A 19,622-nucleotide genomic window follows, 5' to 3' on the forward strand; every position below is an offset into this window, starting at 1 on the left:
TGATGGCGCTCTTATTTTATTAGACTGTTTTCTTAACCTAAATTTACTTTGATGTGTTGGCATTCAGACCTCAATACGTTCCTCCGTTACACACTGACAAGAGATGCCGGAAATGTCTTACCCGAGCTAAACGATCTCGCATCACCGAATCACAGTAGGACCAGTTGTCTTTCAACGGGATCGAAACATTTGATCACTCGCTTCATGTAGGACATATTTCGAATATGGCGTCGAGTCGGTAGAAGTTTAATTACAATAACGTGAATACTATTGTAAAAGCATAAGTAACTATTCCCCTTTAACATTATTAAGATCCGCTAGATCCTACAACAAGAGTACTTTACACATTATGGCTACAAGAATACTTTTGTATATTTTTAATATTTGCTTGCCAGTAGGCATACATACAAATACTCGACATGAAATATGTCATCTATTTTCATTTCTTCATAAAAAATTTGTGCAGTAACAACTTCTTTCGGTGTAAAAATATTAAAAAAAAAGAAATAGAAAATATAATTCATAACTATTGGCTTATCTAAAAATTCGAAATTTTCTTTACGTCCATACATAGTATATTTAATTTGGAAAAAAAAATGTTTGTTTCGGCCTTATGTGGACGATCTCTGGCTTATGGTGGGCGACAGCTTATGTCAAAGGCTATCCTTTCGGCGCCGATTATTGCTCAGGCACAGACTGCAAATGTACGAGGCAAATCGACTATAAATTATCGAGCTCAGTGTTCTAAAGATGGTACGCGTTTGAAAAAGTCAATGAAAAAGCCAAAAACCATGTGGTTTAATCCTGAATGTTGTTTGGATCCGTGCCCGGATATACAGCCGCGTTTCGATGACCTCTATTACAAAGCATCCGATAAGGCAAAACGCAAATACACTCAAACGTGGGTTGAATGTCCGAAGATGAGGATTGCTCGCAAGAAAATCTGCTGCGCTGATAATATAATACCGCCAACTTTTCAGCGTCGTTCTCACAAGAGAAAAACAGCCGAGGAAGAGTGTAAACCGCAACCTACCAATTTACTACCATGTAAGAGTTACCCAAAAAGGAAGTGTCCAAGATTTATTTTACCTGGTTGTAAACCCGCTCGCGACCCGGCAAAATGTGGTAAACCACGTCCGAAGACAGATTGTAAAAAAATCTGTACCCCGTATCCGAGTTTCTCGGAATGTACGAGAAAGAGAAAAGGTCCACCTCGACCGATCGAATGTCATTGTCTAGATATACCAATGATGTGTGAAGTTTGGATAGAATTTCGACGAACTATAGGCAAAAAGAAGACTAAACAAAATTAAAAATGTAGATCCTTTGTATGGACAAAAAAACTGTAAAAATTAAAATAAAAAGTGTAACTTTCCAACAATTTGAGAATACTTATTTATAAGAATTTGTCGGATATTTTTAGGAATTCTTACAAAAACAAAACATCGAGCTATCGTGCAGTTTCCTGTTATCTCGGGTTGTGGAGTTTTTACGAAATTCTTTTCAGTTTACTCCAGCTTACTAGCTTCCACGTTGATCGAAAAATGTCGACTACTCAGTAGGCAACTACTCCATTTAAGATAATGGAAAATACAAAATCATATGAGGGAGCAGAAGTGTAGAAACTAATGTTGGTGGCAACGCACTACGGACTGAATGCATCTTTTTTCACCCAGGAACCAGAGGATATTCAGAGACAGCTGGAGTTCCTTCCTAAAAATCTGTGCCGTTGTAGTGTCCAAAAACATTCCCAAAATAATGAGTGCTGCCAAATCCATATCCTTTCCAATTCTGTAATAACGTACTACCTATCCGGATCGGACCTATACATTTTAAATTTAATTTTGTATTTATTAGGTTTTCCAATTGAGATTTCAAACATAAAAGGAGCATTACAGGCGAAGTTCAACTTGTTCAGATCGCCGAATTGTCACCCCATGCCGCAAAACCCGGATCAATTCCTGTACTGCAGAACCGACTGTCGTGGGAATTGCAAACTCGCACAACTCCGTTCTGGATTTTGTACCTATCCACACAACCACGACATGCTTGCCGGTTCATGATCATTTTATTGAAATTTCTTTGAAAGTGTTGGCGTTTCAGTACCCATGACTTGTTGGGCTGTTATGTAGACTCGACTGTCGAGAAAACGATTTATGTACCCGCCAAAAGATTGGAGATCAGTCACTTAACAAACAATAAAAAATACTAACAATGTAATGTTAAAGTATATATGTATGTATACTCCTTAAAAATTATAAGTAAATTATTTAAAATTAGTAAAAGAATTTATATAAAATATGCAAGAAGGCAAACTAAAATTTTAAACGCTCACACTGGCAACGTTATTAAATAGTATCAGCTGATGAGCTGTCAAATAGATGGTTCGCCGCGCAGAGAGCATGCACATGCACAAACAAACGAACAAGTATAAAGCAATGGAATTATAAGGTGCCTGCAGAATTTCATCAAGATCTCACGTATTGCACAGGAAAACACCGAAAAGTAAAACCAGTTTGGTTTGAAAGCAAAAATTGTAAACAAAACATTTTTAAGTTCAAATTGCTGGTTGCGGTAAAGAGGAGTGGCGATTTTCCACTAAGAGTTGGCAACGTGAAGAAATCATAAGCGCGGGCAGCATTTACTGAGGCATATGCCAACTAGTTTTGTTTACTCATTATTTAATACACTACATTCAGTATCAGTAAAAAGAAAGTTTCGTTGCATAGTATTGCTTTACGCGTCAAAGTAAATGGAATAGAAGTGTACATGACTGCGAGTTGCATGCACGCAGCCTTCATAACAACCTTGCTTCGATGCACTTTTAATTTCTGTGTCTAATATTGGTAAGTAATCTCAAAATAATTCTGGACAAATAACGGTATTATTTTATGTTTATCTATTTTACAGATAAGGTGAGTCTACAAATATAATTCAATAATTGCATTCATATATATTTAGAGATCGTTTGGAATTGAATTATCATAGTGTAAACGAAAATCGTGCTTATAAATTGCCGTTTCACTATTTTCGATTGGAGCTAATTCAAACGTGTAAATAGTGTTTTGTTCGTAGTAGTCAAGTACTTTAGTGAAATCCAAAATCATATAACTACAAATATTCTATGGCTGATTCCTAAATTGCAATTCAAATTAATAATTAATGCATTAACCATATAATGGCTTTCTGTTGCAAGTTTTTCACGCTTTATACACATACAAATAGGTATGTATGCAACTTAAAAATGTTCATAATGCATGTAGCTTGGTTGGTATTTTAACGCAAGCATACTTAAAGTTCATTTTTTATTCATTATTTTTATTATTTTCCATTACCTTCGTAATAAAATTACAGTCGTCAACTGAAATTGCAGAAGCACATAACAGAGTGGAATTAGTTGGTTATACAAAACTTTCGCTTCGTTCAGGCATAGGTAGCTATTTACATGAAGTACATAAGTTATTTGTCTCCGCATTTCATTACTGATGTAAACAAAAGAAAAAGATTCACTTGAGCCGATAAAAGACAACACACGCACATGAATTTCTTGACCTTAAAGAGGTCATTTGTGCTTGAGTTATTTAAAAACAATTCACTCATTGAAATGCACAGTCATAAAGCAGCACACAAAAGTTAAAATAATAATAATTTACATGTTGCCTAACAAATAATCCATATTATTATTTTTTAGAAATATATGTAGCTCGTATATATTTATAGCTAAAATAAAGTACAAAATACGAAACGAAATCCGTTCTACAACATTTCAAATTTGAATTCCTGACAATGACGACACAACTGGATGCCACTAAAACTAATACTATATCACAAACAGGCGGTGGTGATACTGCAACTGAATCGCCAACTTTAACTATAGACAACCAACGTACATCGCCAGATTTTACAAAATACATCAAGGAAAAATGGAAAATAAACAGCGCATCGGAGCAAATAAGCCAAATAATATCCGGTGGCTTAGCTGCGGCTATCACGCGTTCTTTCTGTCAGCCGTTGGACGTACTAAAAATACGTTTTCAATTGCAAGTAGAGCCACTGAAGGAGCACATCAATCAACAGTCCAAATACACAAGCGTAGCGCAAGCTATACGCACAATTTACCGCGAAGAGGGTATACTCGCCTTCTGGAAAGGTCACAATCCAGGCCAAGTGCTTAGCATAATTTATGGTATATCACAGTTTTGGACATATGAACAATTGAGTTTGGCCGCCAAGCAAACTACATACCTCAAAGATCACACAAACACATCGAATTTCCTTTGTGGTGCCACAGCTGGTGCAACGGCTGTTATACTTTCAACGCCTATGGATGTAATACGCACACGTCTTATTGCACAGGATAAAAGCAAAGGATATAAAAATGCGACGCGCGCCGTATCAACAATAGTACGCACCGAGGGTATACGTGGAATTTATCGCGGTTTGAATACAGCGCTATTGCAAATTACACCATTAATGGGAGCCAATTTTATGCTTTATCGAATTTTTAGTAAATCAGCAATGCAATTCTATAATGTAGAAAACCGAAGGTATATTTTCTTTAGATAAAATATTTAACACTTAATATTTATATTTAATATTAATATGTATTTCTGCAGTGAACTGCCTACGTGGGTGCTACTTTGTTTGGGCGGCTCGTCGGGCATGCTGTCTAAGTCGCTGGTATATCCATTTGACTTATTGAAAAAGCGACTGCACATACAGGGTTTTGAATCAAATCGTCAAACATTCGGTGAAAATATCCGTGCTACTGGCGTTTTTAGTTGTCTGCGGAAGACTATACAACAAGAGGGTCCCACAGGTTTGTACAAAGGAATGGCTCCCACACTGCTGAAATCTACAGTTACGACGGCATTATATTTCGCCATTTACGATAAACTCAGGCAGATACGTTGGTTTTCTTAACTACACATATAGCGGTTTAAGTTAAAAGCTTAATATGTCTCTTTATGTTGCTATAAGCATTTCAGAGTAATGCTAGACAAATTTTATTTAACATGCAATTTGTTATGAATGCGACTTTTATAATTTTATAAGATTTTATTTTATTTTTTTCTTTATTTTAGCTAACAATACCATATTTAAAAAAAGAACAAACTTTCCATTTTGTATAATACTTTGTAAAAAAGTAAAAATAATACAAATAGTTAAAATGTAACGTAACGCGGTTGTTATCAGGCATATGGGACATAATATATTTTGAACCAGAAGAGCCTTAATTATTTTAAATAAAAAAAAAAAAATATTTCTAAATAAAACATAATGTAAACTGAAAATTACAAAATATATCGAGTGCCTCCGTTTCAGTTAATAAATTTTTTATCAAATTATAAGCTGTATATACATACATATGTACTTTATTGGGAACAAATTTTATTTAACTAATGTTAAAGAGGGTATAAATAAAAATGTATTGTAAAAAATATATATAAAGCAAACCTTTCACTATGGCACTTCCTTATACAACACATCGCAATGAGAATCAGCTGTTTAATGTAAACAAAAAGAGAACCATTTTTGTTTACGCTCGTTTAAACGTACAGTGGGAAAGGAAGAAGAAAAGTATTGCAACGACAATTTTTTTTACGAAGTAAATCTATCCAAAAATTAGAAAAAAATAGTTTCTACTTAAAAAATTACAATAAATTAAAATAGTTATGTATATTTAAATATGTACTACTCTTATCGTGATAAAAAAATGTTTATTATGTTTATAATATGTTTTATAATATTTGAACATTCTATAATTTTAACGCCGCTAATTGAAAACAACCCTGCCGCAATACTCTGTGAACATATCAGCTTGCTTTTGGGAATCCCAAGTTAATTGTACACATTTTGTTTTTTTGATAGCTTGTATATACACATATATACTCGTATTTGCAAAACAACTTACAAAACATATCCGCGCATATCTAGTCAATAAAAATTTAAAACATTTACGACAATCGGCAAGAGCATTAAAAACTAGCAAAATCTTCTTCAAATTGTTTTATGGATTTAGTAGGCATAACAAAAGCAAATCAATGTGGCCAAGAGCAGCAAACAAATAGCACAGCCGAATATTACAATGATAATTCTTCCGAATTGTATTACTCTGAAGAATCAGAAGATGATGATCCAACAGGATTCGGGCTGTATGGTAAAATAACAACGACACAACTCAAAGAAGCATTAGAGGAATCAACAGCTATTGCTAAAGATCCTGCTAAATCAACAAATCTCGATATTATTTTGCATCAAAACTACGGAGACCGTATAGTCTATCTCGAGTCCACGGAAACAATTGAAACATCCGGCTTTCCATATATTATAATGTTTCACAGTTTTATTGAACACGCCTCCAAATTGCGTTGCTACACTGATATGCTTTATGAATCTGCACTGCAATACGGAGATGACATATGCTTTGCCATAACAGATTTTGAAAACTATGAAGCCGTGCTGAATTATCGTCCTGGCACTGAAGCCTACTGGAAGCGTTATAAAAAACTTGGCTTTAGCAAGTATCGAAGGCCGGATATTTTCGCAGTTGATACTGATAATCGTATTTATCAATTCGTTGGACATCTTAATGCAGATAATATAAAGCAATTTAGTCATCATTTATTGAATGATGAATTATACAAAACTGAGCCAATACCAAAGGACGACGAAGAGGGATTTGTTCGCATTGGTGTAGCGAGTAATTTTGAGCAGTTGGTGCTTAAAAGCGATATTGACATTTTTCTAGTGTTATACAGTAATAAATGTCCGTGCTCGCGAGAATTAATGCCTATATTGGAGGAAGTCGGGAAGCGTTTGCAGGATGAAGATATAATAGTAATGAAAATTAATGCAGAACAAAATTATTTACCATTAAAATATTATGCTTGGTATTATCCTACAATATTCTTTATAAGACGAGACGATAAAAATAATTTAATAGAATATGGTGCAGCCACGCGTACGGTCCAGGACATTATCAACTTTATAGCCAGACATGCTACAGATGATTTACTGGAATACAACAGAAATGGTAGACCAAGATTCGATTAATATATTATTATTTTCAATTTTTATAAGTTAGTATGGTGACTTTTGTTACATGCCGCATAAGCGCAATATAAATGAAACAGCTGATGCTGAAAGCAGAAATCAAAAACAAGCTACGCATTATATGTGAAAAAAGTATACGGCCGACTCCGGCAAAAAGTAAATTTCGTACCTAAATATGTATAAATTCAAAATACGTAATAAAACCGCCATATATCTCGATCATCGAGAATTAATTAATAATATGTATAACAAAAATATTGCTGAAGCAGAAAAAATTTGTGAATTACAAAAGGAGCTATTCCATTTCCATGAACGAGGGAAAGATATTGACGGCCACAGTGTGACGCAGAAACCAAAGACTGAAGCTAAGAATGTCCAACAGGCAAACGACCAAACTAATGCAAGAAAACGAAAGTCAAAAAACATTAAAGCGATTACAGAGCTTACCCATTTTCAAGCCGTAACAGAAGATATTTTGCAGCACCTCAGGCAATATAAACAGTTCCAACTAATCGAAAAACACACTGATAATAGTTTTCCACGATATTGGGAAGAAATTACTGCAGAAGATTTTCCCATTTTTAATGGCGCGAACAACACTACCGCATTCCAAGACTGTAAGTTTGGCGCGCTTTCTTACATCATACCACCACAATGCAAGTTTTTCAACTGTCAGGTAGAAGAGTTAACAAAATTGCTGCCACAATTAACAGCAAATTCAGGAGGTTACGACCTCATTGTATTAGATCCACCTTGGCGCAACAAGTATATTCGGCGTTTAAAGCGTGCGCGTCAAGAACTTGCTTATAAAATGCTTAATACCGAGCAACTAAGTCAAATGCCTATGCAGCATCTAGTGCATAAACTTAGCATAGTGGCCATATGGTGTACAAATTCCAGTGAACTTCAACGTGCTATTGTTGAGGAGTTACTGCCCAAATGGAATTTACGCCTATTGCAAAAATTATACTGGTTGAAAATTAACACTAACGGCAAACTAATTGGACCCATCGACACAAGTGGTATGAAGAAGCAGCCCTTTGAAATGCTATACATAGCGTGCCATTTGGAAAGTGAACCAGATTTTGGCGCTGTTTTGCAAAATGTTACAACGATTCTGAGCGTACCAAGTATTGTGCACTCACACAAGCCGCCACTGCTGCCTTGGCTTAAGGAAGTGCTACCGGAAAACCCCAATTGCTTAGAGATATTTGCGCGTTATTTGCAGCCCCAATTCACATCGATTGGATTAGAAGTATTGAAATTAATGGATGAACGTCTATACACAAAGTGCAGTAAAAGCGTAGTATAAATTAAATTAAGTAATACATTTTAAGTTATTTTTCATTTTATTGTTAAATGTTAATGAGAAAGTGTACATTACATATATGAAGGCGACGTTGATCTTGCAATTCGTCACAAGCGTTTACGATATAGTTCAGTAGCGTACGGTAAATTATTTAAAGCGCAACTTTTGTGTTTATTTTGTTTCATTCACTTTTAATAGAACTCAAATACAAATTTTTTAAGAATCAATAAAGAGTGTGTGTTTAACAGAAACACAGTGTAAGTGAAAGTATTTAAATATTTTTTTTTTTTTAATTTGTTTTAAGCAAAGTGAATTGTAGTTTTATATAAAGTATATATTAGCGACATTAAAATGGTAATACGATTTGATCATGCTTTTTTTCTTGATCTTTATTCTTGGCCCTGTGCGGCAGCAGCAGGGTTCACAATATCATCGCCTCGCTTTTTCGAGCCGGAGACAATATCGTCAATACGCAGCAGTAAAATAGCTGTCTCAACGGCGGTTTTATATGTCTGCATTTTCACAGCCAATGGTTCCCAGATACCCTTGATATTCATATCTACGATTTCGCCTGATTCGCCATCGATACCCCAAGCGCAGACTGCATCACCTGAAAATAAATATTCAATTATATACATATTGTTCAGATCTTTTCACTTATTTCGACCTCTCACCAGAGTGGGATGCATGTTTTGCACGCAACGCAGTTAATGTACGAATGGTGTTGGCACCACAGTTTTGTGCCAGCGTACGTGGAATGATTTCCAGTGCTTGTGCCACGGCAGTATATGGTCCTTTCAGTTGCTTACGTGACAATAACTGGGATACAGCCATTTCAATGGCACCACCACCAGCTACCAAACGTGGCTCAATAATTAAGTTTCTGGCCACATGTAGAGCATCTTGTAAGTTACGTTCGGTTTCGTTCAATATGTCTTTGGATGCACCGCGTAGTAGAATAGTGCACGCCTTGGGGTCTTTGCAGTTGGTTATAAATGTGAAGTACTCATCGCCAATTTTCTTTATCTCAAAGAGACCAGCACCAGTGCCGACATCTTTTTCTGACAATTCCTCTGTGCGGTTGACAATCGTAGCACCACATGCACGCGCAATACGTAAATTGTCTGTTTTACGCAGACGTCGGATAGCGGTAATACCCGCCTTGAGCAAGTAGTGTTGCGCCAAATCGGAAACACCTTTTTCTGTGAACACAATATCTGGTTTGACGGCAATGATATCTGCGCAGATGCGTTGCACAAACTCTTCCTCTATTTGCAGCATGCGGGTGAAATCTTGCTCACCAATAATTTCAACGTTTGTTTGACTTTCGCCCTTCTTATATTCAAGGGAGCAATCCAGCAATACGATACGTGGATTTTCGATGTAACGTCTCATTTTAGGGTGTGTTACATCCTTGTTGATCATGACACCCTTCAGTACACATGATTCGTCAATGCTTCCACCGGGGATTTTCTCCACTTTAGCATATCTAAAATAACATGACGTGTACGAAAATATCCACTTATAAATATACAAATATTCTTACCGCTTAATGTCAACTTCCAAACGGCCATTTTCATTCAATGCCACAGTCTGAACAGCATCCAAAGCAATTTTCACAGCTAGATCAGACCATTTTCCAATGAATTTTGTGCCGACACATGCCTTGACAACTTCAGCCATTTTTTCCTTGTTGTTTACGTCAAGTGGTACACTCAGATCTGACTGTAAGTGCTTGATGATATCCTCAAGAGCTTCACGGTATGCACGAATAATGACTGTGGGATGAATTTGTTGTTGCAAAAAAGGCTCAGCAGCGGCCAACATTTCTCCGGCCAAAACAATTACAGAAGTGGTGCCATCACCAACCTCTTCATCCTGTGTGCGAGCAATTTCAATCATACTCTTGGCAGCTGGATGTTGGACAGTAATTTCACGCAATATGGCATTACCATCATTCGTCATTACTATGCCACCCATGGGGTCCATAAGCATTTTTAGCATAGCCTGTGGCCCAAGACATGTGCGAATAACGTCCGCTATTGCCTATTATTGAGAAAATTCAACATTATGTATCATATGTTCAAGAATATTCGCTCACTAATTCTGTAGTATTATGAGTCACGCTACTGTATACTCACCTTTCCGGCATTTATATTCTCCAGCTGCACCTTACGGCCGGATTCACGCTTTGTGTTTTGACCTAATAGCAAATATATTAGCTTTATCGCAATTATGTGGTTGTAAACTTTTGTTACTTACTTAACACAAGTATTGGTTGTTGTCCTCCAAACATTTTTAAAGATTTTTATTGAACTTTCTCACAGCTAATTGAAATCACTCGTGCAATACTCGCGTGCGGCTACCAGTTGTCAAAAAGCAAAAGGCGTTGAAATGACATGAGCAATGTTTTGTGAGGTTATATGAGTATTCCACTGAACTGTGCCAACTGTCAATTGACAACAGAATGAAATAGAAAATCACTGTTTACTTGCTTTGACGGTCATTTGAAAGACCGAAATGGAAGATAATTGCTCGATACGGAGATGTGTTTATTATTTATTTTAAATATTTAATTTTTTATTAGTAAAACTAAAATTAATTGTATAAATTACGAATAGTCATAATTCAACTTTTTTTATTATTTTGTTTATTTTCAATTGCAAAATTTTTATGTTATGATTGGGATAATATTATTTTATATTTTTATTTATATTAATTATTTTTAGTATGGCGAAATCTTGTTAAATGCAGCAAATTAGTGAGATAATCTACCAAACAGCTTAAATCTTGGGATTAAGTGTCATGGTAAAATTAGAATAATTAACATTATTTTTTTAGTTTAAATAAAATTGTATAAATGTAAATTTACTAATAATGATAACCTGTGTCAATCGTTTATTACATTTTTATAATCTTCTAATTGTCAAAATCTAATGCAAAACAGCTGATTTTGCAGTTGTTTACACTAGTTTATTTAACAAAAGTAAAACAAGAGTAAAACGTAAACATTTACGTTAAAATGGACTCCAAGAAAATATCCTTTGGATTTAGTAAAATAACTAAGAAGTCAAATTTGTTACCATCAAATAGAGATAAGGAGAAACAAGAAAACAAAATTGAGCTTATAAAATGCTTGGAAGGACAAGAAATAAAACTTGTGGAGTGAGTATATCTCTTAAGAGTATTTTGTAATATTTAAGTTATCTTCAAATATTTCAGAGAAAAGAAAGAGGATGCCCCAATGATTATACCGTTAAAGGGAAGTACGAAGACTTCCTCTGCACTTGCCAGTTTAATGAAGAGACGTGCTGTTCTTTTAGGTGAGGTAGATGAGCCCCCAACTAAAGAACAACCCAGTGAAATAAACAATGGCAGTAATAGAAATAACGTGAATGAGACTCTAGAGGAGAGAGCAGCTCGTGAATTGCTTGCTTCCGTACAAAGTGACGGCAACGAGTTTATTGATCAAAATCTTGTGCTCCCTGCGCTAAAAGCAGACGAATTACCACTTGATGGAGCCAAACAATCGACAATAGATGATTATGACAATGTGCCCATCGAACAATTCGGCAAAGCTATGTTGCGCGGCATGGGCTGGACTGAGCCAATTCAGAAGAAAGGTGAACCAGTTGATGAAATGCCATTTGTGCGCCCAAAAGGAATGGGTTTGGGCGCTGATAAAGCACTCAAAAAACAACCATTATTAGTGGCACCGGAAAAGAATGAAGTACTAGAAATCAAGAAGCAAGCGTATGTTCGAATTTTGGGCGGTAAGCATAAAGATATGTATGGACAGATAGAAGGCTTTGACGATCATGCCGGCCGGGTTATTGTTAAAATGGCAATAGGCGGAGGCAAAGAAGCCTTCAATGAGTTTTTGTGCCAACCTATTTCGAAGAAGGAATACACGCAATACGGCAAATGCATAAGTAATACATATGAACCAAATGTTGAGAACAATAACTAAAATTTAATATTTTTCAGATACTGTTAAATATGAAGAGTACAAAAGAATGGAAAATGAACATGGACAAATTATTATAAAAAAAGAATATTATGATAAAAAACACTCGACACTAAAGGGCGAGGTTAAAAGCGAGTCTAGAAAAGAAGATAACAAGTACAAGTCGGAAAGAAGGGATGGATATACTCGTGACGAACCACGAAATAATTATGAAAATTCTCAGAAGAGCACAGATACAAATAAAAATGACGGGGGTAGGGAACGCTTTGATCATCAAAGTAGTTCGCGTAGACAACAGATGGATGACCGGACTAGTTACCACAGTAATGGTAATCGAGCTGAAGGGGACAGACGGCGTGATGGATACCGAGATAGTAGTTCTCGACACTATGAACTAGATGATCAACGCAGTAGTTGCAGTCGCCGTGAACGTTACGACGAACGTCGTAAAGAGCGTGATACAACCAAACGTAGATCAAGAGAACGAACCAACCGGACCGAGCATAAGGAACGCATACCATCAAGCAGTAGCTGCAGCCGACGTCAGCAGTACACTGACGACACTAGCGCCTCTTCCGGCACTGATAGTGATTCCGACTCGGCATATGAACGTAAGCAGAATAAGAAATCGAGCCACAAATCAAAGTCAAAGAAAAAGAGTAGTAAAAAATCCAAACGTAAACAACGTCATAGGGAAACGGATACTGAGTCTTCAAGTAATAGTGATAGCGAGGAAGACGATAATCGTCGAGAGAACAAGTTACACAAAAAGAAGTCAAAAAAAAGCAAGAAACCACGTTCAAGATCACGTTCACATGATCGCACCAGTAGAAGATGATTGTAGTAAAACATTAAATTCCGTTATATGCACTTCGTCGCTTTTGTAAACTGAAATCAAAATTTGTTTTGTTTTTAATTTTAATGGGGATATTTATTGATTGTGTAAAATGTCAACACGCACGACACAATATTTTATTTATATTTTGTAAATTAATCATGTGTGCATTTCAATATGTATGTATATCGCCCATAGGAAAAATGTATATCTATAATTAAGGGTTCCCGTTCATCATTATTTTTATAATTAATAAATCACATTTATATAGAGATTACTTGAATATTTAATTTGAATGGATCATGATTATGCCGTTTAAAGTAAATATTGATGATTTTCAAATAAAATGCTGGGTGAAAGATTACTTAATGGCACTAGGTTTAATGGCAATATTTTTGAAAATCTTTTAAAGTACTTGTGATGTAGAATTTTGTAAAGATGTTGCAGTTGATGATGGTTAAGAGTACGTTAGCTTACTTTATATCTAAAACATTAAATACAATTTTTGGTGATTCGTATTTTTTTTTGGATTGTTGCTTTGAAGCTTATTTCCTTAAAACTTGTTTTGTGGTGGTACAACATTCAAGTGAGAATATTGTAATATTATATATTGTTTTAATTCAATTAATTTGCATTTATACGCTTCTGATTTCATACTTTTAATATTTCATTAATTCAGTAATTCATAGTGGTTTGTTATTTTTCTTTTTGTTTTCAAAATGTTAAATATTAAATCTAAAAATTTGAAACACATTATCTGTGCATTTGTATAATGATTTTCATAAATGGTATACTAAAAATTAATAGACTACAAATTTATAGCTAAAATAAATAAATTTAAAAATGCAGTTTTTTTTCAAATTAAAAATCTAAACGCAGCGTTTATAGGCTTTCGCTACTTCTTCGAAAGTCTCACTTCACTCTTTAGTCACTTTTCTTATTTTTTTCACGCAATTTCTGGAATTTAGAGTTAACAACCAATCCAAAATACTCTTTGACTTTATAGAGCATATTTTTCTGTAGTACGCCTGGGTACAAGCACATTACCATAGTGATCATGTACATTAGCAGTAAATTGTTGAGTATAGTACCGATCCAAGCAAGTGTTAGTAGAGTAAGACTCATGATTGTGACGAACTGGAAATATAAACGAATGGTGATTTCAAATAAAGTACGCATTAACAATACACTTACCAAGGTTGATTTGCGTTCCTTTGCTGAAAAAAGATATTCATACCATCCGCTAAGAGCTGCTTTTAAATAGCATAATTGGGTGCAGACGCGCTCAAATTGTTCTTCTTGGTTACCATTCCAATTATCTGGGCTGAAGAGAAAGCGCGACACTGATGGATAAATGTAATCTAGTGCTAGCGAAAACAGGCCCGCCAGTGCCAGTGTTGTCACAGTCGACATATCCAATGCCCATAGCAACAAATAGAAAGCGCTAATGGTAACAGCAATGATTGCTGGATAATAATTTTTTTCCCACGAAATTACCGAATCTAAGTGTACAATGAGATTGCGCCATGGCTCCAAATCATGCTTCAATTTGTTGTATGCGCGCTTCTATAAGTCCATGCATAAGTGGAACAAAAGGAAATCAACATTAAATAAAAGGAAATTAAGGGTGAGTGAAATTTCATAAACGAAACACCAGGCCATATTGTTTAGCCTAAATAAGTGCCAATACCTCGTACATACCAATGTTTCAATAGTAAATTAGCTATAATAATGAAAAATTTTTCTCACCTGTTCCACTGACATTTTTCCTTTTCAATAATTAGTTTTTATGGCAGAATAGAACGATGTTGCAAATTTAATGCTAAAATTTTCTTTCTTTTGTAAAATCAATAGGCTTTTATGCAGGATCAGACAGAAAATATACCCACTTCACCCTTTTCAATATGTGCGTTTTCCTTCAGATTTTGTATTGCGCTGCGATTTTCCAATGCGCTTTGTGCGTCTTCCGTTTGTTGTTTTTCTGTAAATTTTGTTGTTTTATAAGAACCGTTCTCTTTGAATGTAGCAGGGATGTTTCAGCAAAAAATTAGCGATGTGTGTATTTTGGCTCAATAATCTTCAACTGCGCAAAAATTCGTTTTTCGCATATCGATCGAACAAGTATTTAACCACAATAAAAATTTGTAACCGATTAAAATAATTACAAGCTATTGTTCTTTCAAAGAAGCAGCTTAAATTCTTAATAAAAGATAATCAAAAAAATGTTTCGATAATAAATCAATATTATTGCAAGCATTTTGTAAAAATATGGCAACACCAAGGTTAAAGTTGCAATATTTTGGGATCAACTTTTTTCGTACAAAATTTTTAATATTTTTGATTAACAAGTTATATGTTTAGTTATAAATTTTTCTAATTGGATTTCAAATCATTACAACTTTGCTTTCTAAAGAACGAATTTCCCGAAAAAAATAGAACAGATATTTAAAACTATCTTGTAAATTGATTGAAAAATAGGTGATTTTTAAATATCACAAAGGACTATTTAACTCCTGAGTGCAAAAATGTAATAACAAAACTGATATTTTTTTAAATAAAAACACCCAAATAAATAAAAATAAATTTAAATATTTTTATAATATAATTTGCTTACCTTTGCTTATGAAATCCTATTAATAACTCTTTCAAGAATACAATACATTTATAATATTTAAGAAACTTCAGATTTATTTGAAACAAAATCAACGTCAATATTTTATAAATTTATATTAAACAAAAAATAAAATACAAATTAAAATACATTTTCATGTTTTTAAGTAGCATCAGTAAAGAACATATTTTTGCCAGTTTCTGACGTATGACTTAAATATTTTACATTTACAGAGAATTGAAATTAAAATAAGTTATTAAAATCCAATTATCGAAGCGAATTTGAAAATTCTCTATGTTAAATTTACAAGATATTCCACGATACTTAGCTTTCTATGTAAATTTACATTTTCTATGTATAAAATATTTACTTCTTTTACGTACTAGGTTTTTAATTTATTCTAATACAATGTACATTATAAGCAACACAGGAAATTCAGTGTGAAAAAAGCAGAATGAGAGCCGCAACCATACTTTGCGAACTAATAAAAGAATGCGTACGCATCGCACTATGTGCTGGCGTTACTTTAGACTTTCAGTTTTTTTAAATTAAATTTAATAGACATTGATATTTATAAAATTCAAATAGACAATTCAAAATGAAAAATAGAAAAAAAAGAAAAAACTAAAACGTAAAAACGTAAAGGCGTATTGCTTTTAACTTGGCGTTTAAAATGGAATTTGAGCTTTACTCAATACAACGCCTGCACCGAAGTATATATGGTAACTGAAAAGAAAGCATCCTTCGTTGTCACTACGGTCGTGTGAATATATTGTTTTAGCTCTCTCTCTCCCTAATTTGCTGCAACTTTTCACATGTGCCCTATTTAGGTTTTTTCCTCTTTTTCTTTGTTATAACGTTCCAGCTCTTTGAGAAATTGAGCTTTTGGTTTCATCACATTTGGACGATCCCCTCGACAATTCGGGCAGAACCACTTACCTTTTGGTTTCAGTACCAGTGAAACGCACGAAAAGTGGAACCACTCGATGGGGCACAGGTCATTATCGCAGAGTATCATTTCACCAAAAGATATCTTAGTTAAAGGAGAGTAAAAAATATATAATTAATAAAATATATTTATCTTTTTATCAATATATGTATATTATTTTACATACCTGATTGCATACACAATATGTTGGTTCGTCTGGATCAATGGGATCCGGAGGTGGTGTCTCTTCACGTACACTTGCCTGCGCTGATTGTCCACCGCGCGTCTTTCTCTTCTTTTTCTTGCCGGAATTGTTACCACTACTCGCTCCAGCTCCAGAGGTATTTCCTCCACCTGTACCACCACTGCCACTGGCATTTTGGTGCTGATAATTATGTTTTTTCTGCGCTGCACCACTACTCACTGAAGTTTTTTGTCCAGATTGTCGTTCATTGCCAACACCTCCATTACTTCCTCCACCTTCGTTAGCGGAATTAGACTCATTTCCACAGAATTCCAAGTTGCTATTATTGATAATCGCACTCTCATTACGCCTTCGAGGGCGTTTATTAGCCGAACGTTGACTTTCTACGCCGATTATTGAAGCAGTTCCTGCATTGCTGCCGCCATTAGCCGTTCCACTTCCACTGGTACCATTACTTGCATGGCTAGATCGCTCAGAATTCGGCGTTGAGCCTCCTCCACCAGCACCGCTCGATGAACCACCTAAAATTAATTATTATGTTGATTTCTTGTTTTAAATTTTATGAAACGTCATTACCATTTGCACAAAATGTGTTGCTATCACGTGTTGGACTTGAAGCTCGCGCTTGTTTTGCTGGTGTTGGTCCTCCAATATCATCAGATTGTTGCAATTGATCAATACGACTCTGTTGCTGTTGCATTTCCTCTTTTATATCGAGATTCTTTTGATCAGTGTCTAGTTGCCGTGTTTTATGATCTATCAACTCCTGCAATAAATTTACTATTTGCATTTTTTCATCGCCTAATTCTTGTGCCTGTATAAGGCTCTGTTGCATGCGCGCAATAGCTCTGGCACGTCTAGTACAATTCCCTTCACTGCCGTTATTATTCTGTAATGAACGCCACAAATCATAATAATGATCAACATCACGTAGCAGGCCTGGAAATATGAAATTAATACGTATGTAAGATATTTCGCAATCGAATTTGAAAGGCAAAATGCCACAAAAGGTTATGTCGAGTGAACTATCAATCTTTCACAAACTGGAATACTAACTCCTGTACTGCACATCTATATCACGTATTCGGGACAAATGTCGCTGCACATCATCTGGAAGATTTTCGACCGAGTCTATATAATTATCGACATATGTAGCCGAATAGAGTAATGCCTCAGTTGAAACGGGATTCAACATTTTGTAAATGATACTTTCTTAACTTTCTGGAACCACATTTAATAAAACTTGAATGTTTACTTGTCCTATGACTTTATACTTTACAGCAACGCTTGCTACTTTCTCAATTCACTAATTACACAGTGATAAATATATTTCTATACATATATTTTGGAAATAATTTAGGGAAAATCTCCAAACTTTTCCTAATTGTTGAGATGTTTAACGAATCTGTGTGGCGTATTTGTGGAACGAACCAGTGGTCCTCATTCGTCGACTGTACTATTGTGGATTTTATTTATGTTTGTAATAGATTTATTGTGACCAACTGCAGGGTTGCATGGTAAATATTTATATAAAATCTCTCAACGCACATATTAAAAATCCAGCAAACTAGTAATCGACTAAACTTTCGATGACGAACATGTATAATCGATACATTTTGATTTGGCAATCGTGCTTCGCTAGTCAATTCGCCGGTTATTTGATTTCATTCACTTTGCGTCTTTTGTACCATCCGGTCATTAATTTGAGATCATTGGTTTGTTATTTCGCTTTTATCCGGTTTATATTCCTTGTTTGGTAACATTTAATTTTGTAGTACCGCTACATTTTAAAGAAATTTGTGTAGTGTGCAAATCTGCAACAAAGGAATTTTATTTAGTGCTATAACCTAAAAAGTGCTTGACTACCCAAACGGTAAACTATAAAAGTGTGAATTTTGACGTGCGCACATCTTTTTCGTACGGTCTCCATATTTTGATAAACTTTTAATTCTCAGTTTCTGTCGAATCTAAAACAAAAATCAATCAAAATGATCAGCAACAGCAACTTCTCCGGCATCACCGACAACAACAAGCCCACTAGCAAGTAAGTAAATATATATGTAGTATCAATTAAAAGGAATATTGTGTAGTTATTCGGTTGCAATTGGTGAAATTTGTAGAGTTCAAACGGGATTATACATAATCCACGAAGATGCACTTGATCATATTTTCAAGTCTTGCTTTCTGTATCCTTTTTATTTTGCATTCGCCAACACATGCGCGGTTATAAAAGAGAAACGTGATAAGTAAAAGATGTCTACGATTGCGCAGTTTGCTCTCTCGCATGTTTGCAATAAATGCCCTTCGAAATAAGGCTACAAAAGGGAATGTCAATAAATGAATGTATAGGGTTAAAATTCGCAAGAATAAATTTTGAAATTTTATTTTATATATGCAGTCATTTTGTTGGGAATTTATATGTAACGCTATGTTAATAGGGATCATAAAATCTAAATATAAGTGTATTTCCTATACTAGGGTTTGAGTGAAAAACTCTGCACAGATATATTCCCTCAGTTTTTTTTTATTCCCATTGCTTCAATGGCAGATTAACATTTTATGGCATTCTTAGAAAAATTGTTATATAAAAATGTTAACTTGTAATGATGTGTTAACGAACATAAAATAATATAATAAAAATTAATATATAATTTATTAATATAAAATGTTAATAATAAATGTTTTAGAGGAATCTGATTCTGATTTTGGTC

At 34.7% G+C, this 19,622-nt stretch overlaps 9 protein-coding genes across 10 annotated transcripts in view; 6 read left to right on the forward strand and 3 right to left on the reverse strand.

The window, feature by feature from the left end:
• Positions 1-431: 431 nt before the first annotated feature.
• Positions 432-1,381, forward strand: LOC105217756 (uncharacterized). The gene has a single exon (XM_011192917.3). The coding sequence runs from the start codon at positions 597-599 to the stop codon at positions 1,311-1,313; it is 717 nt and encodes a 238-aa protein (XP_011191219.1). The 5' UTR covers positions 432-596; the 3' UTR covers positions 1,314-1,381.
• A 1,023-nt stretch (positions 1,382-2,404) lies between these two features.
• LOC105217757 (mitochondrial thiamine pyrophosphate carrier) lies at positions 2,405-5,302 on the forward strand. Its single transcript, XM_029043730.2, has 3 exons — positions 2,405-2,846; positions 3,692-4,547; positions 4,617-5,302. The coding sequence occupies exons 2-3, from the start codon at positions 3,787-3,789 to the stop codon at positions 4,921-4,923; spliced, it is 1,068 nt and encodes a 355-aa protein (XP_028899563.1). The 5' UTR covers positions 2,405-2,846; positions 3,692-3,786; the 3' UTR covers positions 4,924-5,302.
• Positions 5,303-5,446: 144 nt separating this feature from the next.
• LOC105217758 (uncharacterized) lies at positions 5,447-7,089 on the forward strand. Its single transcript, XM_011192920.3, has one exon. The coding sequence runs from the start codon at positions 6,013-6,015 to the stop codon at positions 7,054-7,056; it is 1,044 nt and encodes a 347-aa protein (XP_011191222.1). The 5' UTR covers positions 5,447-6,012; the 3' UTR covers positions 7,057-7,089.
• Positions 7,090-7,218: 129 nt separating this feature from the next.
• LOC105217760 (N(6)-adenine-specific methyltransferase METTL4) lies at positions 7,219-8,665 on the forward strand. Its single transcript, XM_011192922.3, has one exon. It carries the CDS (start codon positions 7,232-7,234, stop codon positions 8,366-8,368), a length of 1,137 nt encoding a protein of 378 aa, XP_011191224.1. The 5' UTR covers positions 7,219-7,231; the 3' UTR covers positions 8,369-8,665.
• On the reverse strand, positions 8,387-10,785 carry LOC105217759 (T-complex protein 1 subunit gamma). Its single transcript, XM_011192921.3, has 5 exons — positions 10,628-10,785; positions 10,507-10,568; positions 9,912-10,411; positions 9,040-9,854; positions 8,387-8,975 (listed from the first exon to the last, which is right to left on the reverse strand). The coding sequence occupies exons 1-5, from the start codon at positions 10,659-10,661 to the stop codon at positions 8,755-8,757; spliced, it is 1,632 nt and encodes a 543-aa protein (XP_011191223.1). The 5' UTR covers positions 10,662-10,785; the 3' UTR covers positions 8,387-8,754.
• A 499-nt stretch (positions 10,786-11,284) lies between these two features.
• On the forward strand, positions 11,285-13,531 carry LOC105217761 (splicing regulatory glutamine/lysine-rich protein 1). Its single transcript, XM_029043739.2, has 3 exons — positions 11,285-11,530; positions 11,588-12,297; positions 12,353-13,531. The coding sequence occupies exons 1-3, from the start codon at positions 11,388-11,390 to the stop codon at positions 13,168-13,170; spliced, it is 1,671 nt and encodes a 556-aa protein (XP_028899572.1). The 5' UTR covers positions 11,285-11,387; the 3' UTR covers positions 13,171-13,531.
• A 63-nt stretch (positions 13,532-13,594) lies between these two features.
• On the reverse strand, positions 13,595-15,213 carry LOC105217762 (ADP-ribosylation factor-like protein 6-interacting protein 1). Its single transcript, XM_011192924.3, has 3 exons — positions 14,917-15,213; positions 14,362-14,733; positions 13,595-14,304 (listed from the first exon to the last, which is right to left on the reverse strand). The coding sequence occupies exons 1-3, from the start codon at positions 14,929-14,931 to the stop codon at positions 14,092-14,094; spliced, it is 600 nt and encodes a 199-aa protein (XP_011191226.1). The 5' UTR covers positions 14,932-15,213; the 3' UTR covers positions 13,595-14,091.
• A 615-nt stretch (positions 15,214-15,828) lies between these two features.
• LOC105217763 (inhibitor of growth protein 1) lies at positions 15,829-18,358 on the reverse strand. Its single transcript, XM_011192925.3, has 4 exons — positions 17,968-18,358; positions 17,488-17,850; positions 16,894-17,432; positions 15,829-16,811 (listed from the first exon to the last, which is right to left on the reverse strand). Exons 1-4 carry the CDS (start codon positions 18,104-18,106, stop codon positions 16,605-16,607), a joined length of 1,248 nt encoding a protein of 415 aa, XP_011191227.1. The 5' UTR covers positions 18,107-18,358; the 3' UTR covers positions 15,829-16,604.
• A 196-nt stretch (positions 18,359-18,554) lies between these two features.
• Positions 18,555-19,622, forward strand: part of Jupiter (microtubule-associated protein Jupiter) — a 144,563-nt gene continuing 143,495 nt past the window's right edge. The window contains exon 1 of one of the 2 annotated variants that reach the window (XM_054233268.1): positions 18,555-18,955. In XM_054233268.1, the coding sequence (XP_054089243.1) occupies positions 18,900-18,955 (56 nt within the window). In that variant the 5' untranslated portion in view covers positions 18,555-18,899. The remainder of the gene's footprint in view (positions 18,956-19,622) is intronic. The other variant, XM_054233274.1, reaches the window with a different exon arrangement.

The sequence above is a fragment of the Zeugodacus cucurbitae genome, chromosome 2, assembly GCF_028554725.1.
Source record: "Zeugodacus cucurbitae isolate PBARC_wt_2022May chromosome 2, idZeuCucr1.2, whole genome shotgun sequence".
Lineage (NCBI taxonomy): Eukaryota > Metazoa > Arthropoda > Insecta > Diptera > Tephritidae > Zeugodacus > Zeugodacus cucurbitae.

Bases quoted from the DNA above. Each gene is read 5' to 3' on its own strand.
- LOC105217756 (XM_011192917.3), top strand. From the start codon at position 597: ATGTTTGTTTCGGCCTTATGTGGACGATCTCTGGCTTATGGTGGGCGA.
- LOC105217757 (XM_029043730.2), top strand. From the start codon at position 3,787: ATGACGACACAACTGGATGCCACTAAAACTAATACTATATCACAAACA. The intron at 4,548-4,616 runs GTATATTTTCTT...GTATTTCTGCAG, and splicing joins TATAATGTAGAAAACCGAAG to TGAACTGCCTACGTGGGTGC.
- LOC105217758 (XM_011192920.3), top strand. From the start codon at position 6,013: ATGGATTTAGTAGGCATAACAAAAGCAAATCAATGTGGCCAAGAGCAG.
- LOC105217760 (XM_011192922.3), top strand. From the start codon at position 7,232: ATGTATAAATTCAAAATACGTAATAAAACCGCCATATATCTCGATCAT.
- LOC105217759 (XM_011192921.3), bottom strand. From the start codon at position 10,661: ATGTTTGGAGGACAACAACCAATACTTGTGTTAA. The intron at 10,569-10,627 runs GTAAGTAACAAA...ATTTGCTATTAG, and splicing joins ACAACCAATACTTGTGTTAA to GTCAAAACACAAAGCGTGAA. The intron at 9,855-9,911 runs GTAAGAATATTT...ATGTTATTTTAG, and splicing joins TTGGAAGTTGACATTAAGCG to ATATGCTAAAGTGGAGAAAA.
- LOC105217761 (XM_029043739.2), top strand. From the start codon at position 11,388: ATGGACTCCAAGAAAATATCCTTTGGATTTAGTAAAATAACTAAGAAG. The intron at 11,531-11,587 runs GTGAGTATATCT...CAAATATTTCAG, and splicing joins CAAGAAATAAAACTTGTGGA to AGAAAAGAAAGAGGATGCCC. The intron at 12,298-12,352 runs GTAATACATATG...AATATTTTTCAG, and splicing joins GCAATACGGCAAATGCATAA to ATACTGTTAAATATGAAGAG.
- LOC105217762 (XM_011192924.3), bottom strand. The intron at 14,305-14,361 runs GTAAGTGTATTG...TTATATTTCCAG, and splicing joins AGGAACGCAAATCAACCTTG to TTCGTCACAATCATGAGTCT.
- LOC105217763 (XM_011192925.3), bottom strand. From the start codon at position 18,106: ATGTTGAATCCCGTTTCAACTGAGGCATTACTCTATTCGGCTACATAT. The intron at 17,433-17,487 runs GTAATGACGTTT...AATTAATTTTAG, and splicing joins CAACACATTTTGTGCAAATG to GTGGTTCATCGAGCGGTGCT. The intron at 16,812-16,893 runs GTATGTAAAATA...CCTTTAACTAAG, and splicing joins CATATTGTGTATGCAATCAG to ATATCTTTTGGTGAAATGAT.